We start from the raw sequence: 10,128 nt of genomic DNA on the forward strand, positions 1-10,128 counted from the left end.
TGACTTCTCCAACTTTAGATAGTTCCTCTGTCCCTCTCTTCCCCTCCTCCTTCCCAGTTTTTCCTCTATCTTCCCATCTCCACCTATATCCTTCCTTTGTCATGCCCCCCTGACATCAGTCTGAAGAAGGGTCTCGACCCGAAACGTCACCCATTCCTTCTCTCCTAGATGCTGCCTGACCTGCTGAGTTACTCCAGCATTTTGTGAAATAAATACCTTTGATTTGAACCAGCATCTGCAGTTATTTTCTTACACTACCACATGTACTGTGTGTCCTAGACTAAACAATGTCAGGACTCCACCAGCAAGAAGCACAATGACGTGTGGCAATGGAGCACACTGGGCCATGTACGTACTCACACAGCCTCTGACCAGATGAAGAAAGGTTCCGACCCAAAGCATTCTGTCCATTCCCTCCACAGATGCTGCCTGACCCGCTGAGGTCCTCCAGCACGTAGTGTTTTGCTCAAGTTTCCAGCATCTGCACTCTCTTATGTCACAACTGAAAATGATAACTGACTAATAATAATTCTCCCTATAATCTCAGCATTTCCTTTCCAGCGAGCATTAGCGAAGATTATAAACCACTCTCTTTATTCTCACTGATGTCCCACATGTGACAAATCTATCTCCAATCATACAGGTGTGATCTGCCGTTGAAGACTTTATATCAGTCGAGCATAGAAACATAGAGAAATAGGTGCAGGAGTAGGCCATTCGGCCCTTCGAGCCAGCACCACCATTCAATGTGATCATGGCTGATCATCCAAAATCAGTACCCTGTTCCTACTTTTTTCCATACATGCCTTAATTCCTTTAGCCCTAAGAGCAAAATCTAACTCTCCTTTGAAAACATCCAGTGAATTGGCCTCCACTGCCTTCTGTGGCAGGGAATTCCACAGAATTCTCAAGCAAAACATATAGCAGCATCACTGGAGAATAGGAATAGGTGACGTCCGAAGAAGGGTCTCGACCCGAAACGTCACCTATCCATGTTCTCCAGATTGCTGCCTGACCTGTTGAGTTTTCCATCACACTGTGAAACGTTACCTATCCATGTTCTCCAGAGATGCTGCCTGACCCGCTGAGTTATTCCAACACACTGTGAAACGTCACCTATCCATGTTCTCCAGAGATGCTGCCTGATTTGCAGAGTTACTCCAGCACTCTGTGAAACGTCACCTATCCATGTCCTCCAGAGATGCTGCCTGAGTTACTCTGTGTCTCAGGTTGAAGTCTGCTCGCTGACACCACCTGGTGGCCATCAGAGTTCACAATTTCAGATAAACTTTACAGAGAAAAACAGAGACAACCCGACAGACAACAGACAATAGGTGCAGGAGGAGGCCATTCGGCCCTTCGAGCCAGCACCGCCATTCAATGTGATCATGGCTGATCATTCTCAATCAGTACCCCGTTCCTGCCTTCTCCCCATACCCCCTGCCTCCGCTGTCCTTAAGAGCTCTATCCAGCTCTCTCTTGAATACATTCAGAGAATTGGCCTCCACTGCCTTCTGAGGCAGAGAATTCCACAGATTCACAACTCTCTGACTGAAAAAGTTTTTCCTCATCTCAGTTCTAAATGGCCTACCCCTTATTCTTAAACTGTGGCCCCTTGTTCTGGACTCCCCCAACATTGGGAATATGTTTCCTACCTCTAACATGTCCAACCCCTTAATAATCTTATACGTTTCGATAAGATCTCCTCTCATCCTTCTAAATTCCAGTGTATACAAGCCTACTCGCTCCAGTCTTTCAGCATATGATAGTCCCGCCATTCCGGGAATTAACCTAGTAAACCTATGCGGCACGCCCTCAATAACAAGAATATCCTTCCTCAAATTTGGAGATCAAAACTGCACAGTACTCCAGGTGCGGTCTCACTAGGGCCCTGTACAACTGCAGAAGGACCTCTTTGCTCCTATACTCAACTCCTCTTGTTATGAAGGCCAACATTCCATTGGCTTTCTTCACTGCCTGCTGTACCTGCATGCTTCCTTTCAGTGACTGATGCACTAGGACACCCAGATCTCGTTGTACGTCCCATGTTCATAACTTGACACCATTCAGATAATACTCTGCCTTCCTATTCTTACCACCAAAGTGGATAACCTCACACTAAACTGCATCTGCCATGCATCCGCCCACTCATACAACCTGTCCAAGTCACCCTGCAACCTCATAGCATCTTCCTCACAATTCACACTACCACCCAGCTTTGTATCATCTGCAAATTTGCTAATGGTACTTTTAATCCCTTCATCCAAGTCAGTAATGTATAATGTAAATAGCTGCGGTCCCAGCACCGAGCCTTGCGGTACTCCACTAGTTACTGCCTGCCATTCTGAAAGGGACGCATTTATCCCCACTCTTTGCTTTCTGTCTGTCAACCAATTTTCTATCCATGTCAGTACCCTACCTCCAATACCATGTGCTCTAATTTTGCCCACTAATCTCCGATGTGGAACCTTTCTGAAAGTCAAGGTACACCACATCCACCGGCTCTCCCCTGTCAATTTTCCTGGTTACATCCTCAAAGAATTCCAGAAGATTAGTCAAGCATGATTTCCCCTTCGTAAATCCATGCTGACTCGGAACAATCCTGTTACTACTATCCAAATGCTCCGCAATTTCGTCTTTTATAATTGACTGATCATTCTCAATCAGTACCCCGTTCCTGCCTTCTCCCCATACCCCCTAACTCTGCTATCCTTAAGAGCTCTATCTCGCTCTCTCTTGAATGCATTCAGAGAATTGGCCTCCACTGCCTTCTGAAGCAGAGAATTCCACAGATTCACAACTTTCGGCCCAACTTACCCATGCGACCAAGATGCCTCATCTACACTAGTCCCACCTGCCTGTGTTTGGCCCATATCCAACCTATCCATGTACCTGTCCAAATGTCTTGTATATGTTGTTATTGTACCTGCCCTCACTCACCCTATCTGCCCCTCATGATTTTGTACACCTCTGTACGATCATTCCTCAGCTTCATGCACTCCAAGGAATAAAGTCCTAGCCTGCCCAACCTCTCCCTGTGGCTCAGGCCCTCGAATCCTGGCAACACCCTGCACTCCTGGTAGATCTCTGCATTCTTTCCGGCTTAATGACATCCTTCCAAAAGAGAGAGTGACCAGAAATGAACACAATATCCCGAATGCTGCTTCATCAACATGTTATAACTATAACATGACCTCCCAACTTCTGTACTCAATACTCTGACTGATGAAGGCCAATGTGCCGAAAGCCTTCTTGACCACACTATCTACCTGCGATGCCACTTTCAAGAAACTATGTCCCTGCACTCCTGGATCACTTCTGCTCTACAACACTCGAAGATCGGAGTTAAGCTCAGGTCGTGACACCAACTCCATCACAGTGTCACATGTCAGTATTTGTGTTTCAGCATTGTGTTTTAGTTTTATTAAACCCCAAAGGTCTCCTGAAAAAAGAATGCTAGAGCTAAACTTGGTTCAGGAGAGAATAGTCGAGTGGGATTAGCTTTATTATTATTCTCTGCTGCAATCAGACCATTGTGGTCGATTGAATGGATAGATATGCTGGACTTTTCTCTTTGGAGTACGAGGCAGAGAGGTGACCTTATTGAACCGGTTAGGCTCAATTACTGTCACCTGTGCTGAGGAACAGTGAAAAACTTTGTTTTGCATGCTATCCAAACTGGCCTGGACAGAGTGGATGTGGAGAGGATGTTCCTTGAGGAAGGAGATGGGGAATTTCTTTAGTCAGAGGGTGGTGAATCTGTGGAATTCATTGCCACAGACGAATGTGGAGGCCAAGTCAATGGATATTTTTAGGGCAGAGATAGATAGATTCCCGATTTGTATGGATGTCATGGGTTATGGGGAGAAGGCAGGAGAATGGGGTGAAGAGGGAAAGATAGATCAGCCATGAATGAATGGTTGACTAGACCTGATGGCCTAATTCTGCTTCTTTCACATGAACATGAGACCTGATCTACCACACACATACATAGGTACAAACAAGTCAACCTCAAGTACAATAAGAAGAGCAGAGGGGAAGAGATGTACAAGAGCACAAGGGGCAAGAATAAAGTGAAGTTTCACAGGCCTTTACAGAGGGCAATTCGATTCCCAAAAGTCGAGGGGGGGGGGGAAGGCAACTTCTGTGTCTGTGCATGGAACGAGCTGCCAGAGGAAGCTGGAGAAGCGGAGACAATTACAAGGGAATCCCAGGGAAGAGGGTTCCAACATTAGAGAGCGCAGGCATAAAGGTGAGAGAGAAGAGGTTTAAGTGGGAACCTCAGCGGGGGCAACTTTGTCACTCAGAGGGCAGTCTGTATCTGGAACCAGCTATAGTTATATATATATATATATATATATATATATATATAGTTATAGCTATAGTTATAGATGCGGACGCAATTATGACTTTTAAAAGACATTTGGACAGATGTATGGATGGGAAGGGTTCAGAGGATGAGGGCCAAGTGCAGGCCAAAGGGACTAGCCCAGCATGCCAGCTTGGTCAGCATGCACAAGGTGGGCCGAAGGGCCAGTTAGCTGTCCAGCAGTGTGTGTGGCCGTGTGGACTGTAATGTTTCTGGGGACAGTGTTGTCCTGGCCTTGATCCCAGCCCAGTCAGGGTCACAGATCCGTGGACATTGCAGAGTGGGCATGGGACCCACTGCACTGCACGGCACTGTCCGCCAGCGGCCACACGGCGGCCTGGTCAGGTCAGATCAGGTCAGGCCTGGTCAGGTCAGGTCAGGTTAGGCCTGGTCATGTCAGGTCTGGTCAGGCCTGGTCAGGTCAGGTCAGGCCTGGTCTGGTCGGGCCTGGTCTGGTCAGGTCAGGTCTGGTCAGGCCTGGTCTGGTCAGGTCAGGCCTGGTCTGGTCAGGTCTGGTCAGGTCAGGTCTGGTCTGGTCAGGTGAGGTGAGGTGAGGTGAGGTCAGGCCTGGTCTGGTCAGGTCAGGTCTGGTGTGGTCTGGTCAGGTCTGGTCAGGTGTGGTCTGGTCTGGTTAGGTCTGGTCAGGCCTGGTCAGGTCAGGTCTGGTCAGGTCAGGTCTGGTGTGGTCTAGTCAGGCCTGGTCTGGTCAGGTCTGGTGTGGTCTGGTCCGGTCAGGTCAGGCCTGGTCTGGTCTGGTCAGGTCTGGTGTGGTCTGGTCCGGTCAGGTCAGGTCTGGTCAGGTCTGGTGTGGTCTGGTCAGGTCTGGTCAGGTCTGGTGTGGTCTGGTCAGGTCTGGTCAGGTCTGGTGTGGTCTGGTCCGGTCAGGTCTGGTCTGGTCAGGTCTGGTGTGGTCTGGTCAGGTCTGGTCAGGTCTGGTGTGGTCTGGTCAGGTCTGGTCAGGTCTGGTGTGGTCTGGTCAGGTCTGGTGTGGTCTGGTCCGGTCTGGTGTGGTCTGGTCCGGTCTGGTGTGGTCTGGTCAGGTCTGGTGTGGTCTGGTCAGGTCTGGTGTGGTCTGGTCCGGTCTGGTGTGGTCTGGTGTGGTCTGGTCAGGTCTGGTGTGGTCTGGTCAGGTCTGGTGTGGTCTGGTCAGGCCTGGTCGTTCACCGCCGTTTAACCCGACCTTGCCTTACCTTGCCCCGCCCTGAGCCAGTGTCAGTGATGGAGGAGGCGGCCCGGCCCGGCCCGGTCCAACCCAACCCAACCCAGGCCCGGCCCGGTCCAACCCAACCCGGTCCAACCCAACCCAGGCCAGGCCCGGGGCCCGGCCCGGTCCAACCCAACCCGGTCCAACCCAACCCGGCCCAGGCCCGGCCCGGTCCAACCCAACCCAGGCCCGGCCCGGCCCGGCCCGGTCCAACCCAACCCGGCCCAGGCCCGGGGCCCGGCCCGGTCCAACCCAACCCAGGCCCGGCCCGGCCCGGTCCAACCCAACCCAACCCAGGCCCGGCCCGGCCCGGTCCAACCCAACCCGGCCCAGGCCCGGCCCGGCCCGGTCCAACCCAACCCGGCCAGGCCCGGGGCCCGGGGCCCGGCACTCGCGTCCTCACCTTGTCGTCGCCGTCGTACAGGCGGACGCCGCGCTGCTGGATCACCAGGGTCTCGGTCATGTCCAGCAGGCCGTTGGCCCACGCCCAGCGGTCCATGGCCGGCGACGGCTTCAGCGGAGGCCGAGGCGGAGACGGCAGCGGGGCGGACCAGGCCCAGGACTCACCACCACCACCTGCCGGGGACAGCGGGCACTGCAGCGGACCAGGCCCAGGACTCACCACCACCACCTGCCGGGGACAGCGGGCACTGCAGCGGACCAGGCCCAGGACTCACCACCACCACCTGCCGGGGACAGCGGGCACTGCAGCGGACCAGGCCCAGGACTCACCACCACCACCTGCCGGGGACAGCGGGCACTGCAGCGGACCAGGCCCAGGACTCACCACCACCACCTGCCGGGGACAGCGGGCACTGCAGCGGACCAGGCCCAGGACTCACCACCACCACCTGCCGGGGACAGCGGGCACTGCAGCGGACCCAGACCTGGACCCACCACCACCACCTGCCGGGGACAGCGCGCACTGCAGCGGACCCAGACCTGGACTCACCACCACCACCTGCCGGGGACAGCGGGCACTGCAGCGGCGACCCTGGACCCACCACCACCACCTGCCGGGGACAGCGGGCACTGCAGCGGACCCAGACCTGGACCCACCACCACCACCTGCCGGGGACAGCGGGCACTGCAGCGGACCCAGACCTGGACCCACCACCACCACCTGCCGGGGACAGCGGGCACTGCAGCGGCGACCCTGGACCCACCACCACCACCTGCCGGGGACAGCGGGCACTGCAGCGGCGACCCTGGACCTGGACCCACCACCACCACCTGCCGGGAACAGCAGGCACTGCAGCGGCGGCCCCGGACCCACTACCACCTGCCGGGGACAGCTGGCACTGCAGCGGACCCAGACCTGGACCCACCACCTGCCGGGGACAGCGGGCACTGCAGTGGCCCAGGCCCCGGACTCACCAACACCAACTGCCGGGGACAGCGGGCACTGCAGCGGCCCTGGACCCACCACCACCACCTGCCGGGGACAGCGGGCACTGCAGCGGCCACGGACCCACCACCACCACCTGCTGGGGACAGCGGGCACTGCAGCGGCCTCGGACCCATCACCACCACCTGCCGGGGTCAGCGGGCACTGCAGCGGCCCCGGACCCACCACCACGACCTGCCCGGGACAGCGGGCACTGCAGCGGCCCCGGACCCACCACCACCACCTGCCGGGGACAGCGGGCACTGCAGTGGCCCAGGCCCCGGACTCACCACCACCTGCCGGGGACAGCGGGCACTGCAGCATACCCAGACCCGGATCCACCACCACCACCTGCCGGAGACAGCGGGCACTGCAACGGACCACGCCCGGCCCCGGACTCACCACCACCACCTGCCGGGGACAGCGGGCACTGCAGCCCAAAGATAATAGAGGAGCAAGATAGACCACTCGACTCTAAAAACCGTAGTAGGTCATGGGTAGATTTCAGTGCCATTTTAGTGAGCAGATTCTGTGTGCTAGACTGGGCAGTGTTCACAACTCTCTGCGATTTCTTCGTATAACAATTATTTTTGTTCGACTTCTTGGATAAGGTGATAGTTGACATTTATACTATTTCTTGAAGAGTTGCTACTTCGTGATCTTTAAATTTTGGATGTTACTGATTGAATATTTGCACTAGAGATCCACTCTGTCTGTATCAGGCCAATTGATCATATTTAATGAACTGAAGCTGTCACAAAATGCTGGAGTAACTCAGCAGGTCAGGCAGCATCTTGGAGAGAACGAATGGGTGACGTTTTGGGTCGAGATCCTTCTTCAGACTGAAATGAACTGTTCTCTGCTTTCTCTGTTAATTTTAATTTCATATCCACGAGGTGTATCTCTTTTTGTTTCATTTTAAAAAGTCATGGAAGCAGAGATTAGGCATTTGCAAACAATAGAACTCTACTGTATCCACAATATAATTGAAAAAACATTTAACTTTATACTTAGAGCCAAGAACATTTGGATTGGTGAATTAATTAGTTAAAAACCCTTGACAGCCACTAAAATGACCAATGCTGCCTGATGTGGTACAGAAGCATGAATCCAATTGAAATAGACACAGTGGAGTAAATCACCGGGTCAGGCAGCATCTCTGGAGAAAAAGGATGGGTGATGTTTCAGGTTGGATCCCTTCTTCTAACAAGGGGGCGAAGGTGAAGAGCTGATATAAATCAGTACCTGATCTTTTCATTGGTTCGCTGATATGCAAAACTGTGCAACCCTGTATATTCTCGCACACAAAATGATGTAAATCTTACCATGAATGACAGACTTTTAAAGTGTTATCGTTGTTTATTAAGTTAATTTTTGAATGATTTAAATTTAAAGGGGGTTGGTGCTAACCCACAAATGTGTCGTCATGAGATATTCACATTTGAAAAATCCATAAATCACAAGAAAAAACAAGAAGGAGCCTATGTTATTTGACCAACTTATCGGTTGAATTTAAATATGAAATTTTTACAGGTTGTAGGGTGGTGGGTAAGGATCGTGTTGTGAGATGCAAATGTGAGTGCTCACAATCACGATGCTCGAGACAATCTAGAGAAACAAGTATTTTATTTGCAAGTCTGCAGAGTTGGGTGCCTTCCCTCTCAAGACACACCGAGGTCGGGAAAATCCCTTCTTTTTATTCACTTCACTTTACAATTGTCACACCTTAAATTCCTCCCCTCTGGGCTCCTTCCAATCGGAGCACTGAGGTGCACAATCTACCGTCATCGCCCCTGTTGCCTCCCACATCATACATCGCATGTGCATTTAAATGAGGCATCTTGTCATGCGGGGCGTTTTTGCAATATTCATTTATTGCAGGCGCAGTACAGAGTAGTTCATGCCCTCCCTCTCCCCTAGTTCTCTGATTATTTTGGCCTTCCTCCCAGTTCTCTGATTATCTTCTAACACTTGTCCTTGGACTTTCACCATTTGTTCTTGCGGTTTTTTTTCTTCTAGCCGAGCACGGTCTGGTCAGTTATTTCTCAGGGTCCTTTTTTTTAGTCGAGCATGGTCGAGTCAGCTATTTCTCAGGATCCTTAGTCTAAATCAATTATCCCTTTTTACCCCTCTCTCACAGTGTTAATGCATGTAACCCATTTTTCACAAAAGCGAGGGTTCGCACTGCACCGACCCCCTCAATTATATGTTAAATTCAAAACTAAACTATGGTACATTATTCATGTCTAAAAGCTAGCACTTCTGTATCAGTGTAGGTATGTATGCATCACATTTTATTTTTTATTTGATTTTATTTTTTTTTAAATTTACACAAATTTACACAAGACACCAACAAACAGTACAGGACAGTACAGGACATATATACCCCCTCCCCATCCCCAAGGCTCAAAAAAAAATGTTAGCAACAGCAGCATACAAATATAAATAAATGATTATGACTGTGTAGACAATATTTTCAGTTAAAGGAAAAATCTTTAATAAAATCTATAAAAGGGTTCCAGGTCAGAACGAAGTTTTCGCAGGGCCTTGCACCGTTTATACCTGATCTTTTCCAGGGGTAAAACGGAGAGCACCTCCTTTAACCACTGCAAAAAGGATGGAGCTTTTATTGACTTCCAGTTAAAAAGAATAAGCCTGCGAGCAAGCAATGATGCAAGCTTAGTTTGGGGGTGGTATTCCAAAGATAGCTGTGTGCACATCAGTATTTATAGTCTGTCTGCAGATATGGGAGAATACCTCAAACATCAGTCTGAAGAAGGGTCTCGACCCGAAACGTCACCCATTCCTTCTCTCCCGAGATGCTGCCTGACCTGCTGAGTTACTCCAGCATTTTGTGAAATAATACCTCAAATATATTTCCTGATCCTGTGCGCCTGCGCGCCGCTGATTGGTGGGTTTGAGTCGCTACAGGAGCGCAGCGGCCAATGAGCGGGCGGGAGGGAGAATCAAATGGCAACAAGCGGCGGTTGGCGGGAACCGCGGAGATAATACAGAGAGAGCGGAGTAGAGCACACAGGACAGCGGAGTAGAGCACACAGGACAGCGGAGTAGAGCACACAGGACAGCGGAGCGGGACAGGACAGCGGAGTAGAGCACACAGGACAGCGGAGCAGGACAGCGGAGTAGAGCACACAGGACAGCGGAGTA

General features: G+C 51.6%; 1 protein-coding gene across 1 annotated transcript in view; it reads right to left on the reverse strand.

Moving 5' to 3' along the window:
• vps36 (vacuolar protein sorting 36 homolog) overlaps window positions 1–6,157 on the reverse strand; it is a 44,968-nt gene extending 38,811 nt beyond the window's left edge. The window contains exon 1 of the mRNA XM_078402875.1: window positions 5,977–6,157. Within this exon, the coding sequence (XP_078259001.1) occupies window positions 5,977–6,072 (96 nt within the window). The 5' untranslated portion in view covers window positions 6,073–6,157. The remainder of the gene's footprint in view (window positions 1–5,976) is intronic.
• Window positions 6,158–10,128: the final 3,971 nt, after the last annotated feature.

Source organism: Rhinoraja longicauda, chromosome 7 (assembly GCF_053455715.1).
Source record: "Rhinoraja longicauda isolate Sanriku21f chromosome 7, sRhiLon1.1, whole genome shotgun sequence".
Taxonomy (NCBI): domain Eukaryota; kingdom Metazoa; phylum Chordata; class Chondrichthyes; order Rajiformes; family Arhynchobatidae; genus Rhinoraja; species Rhinoraja longicauda.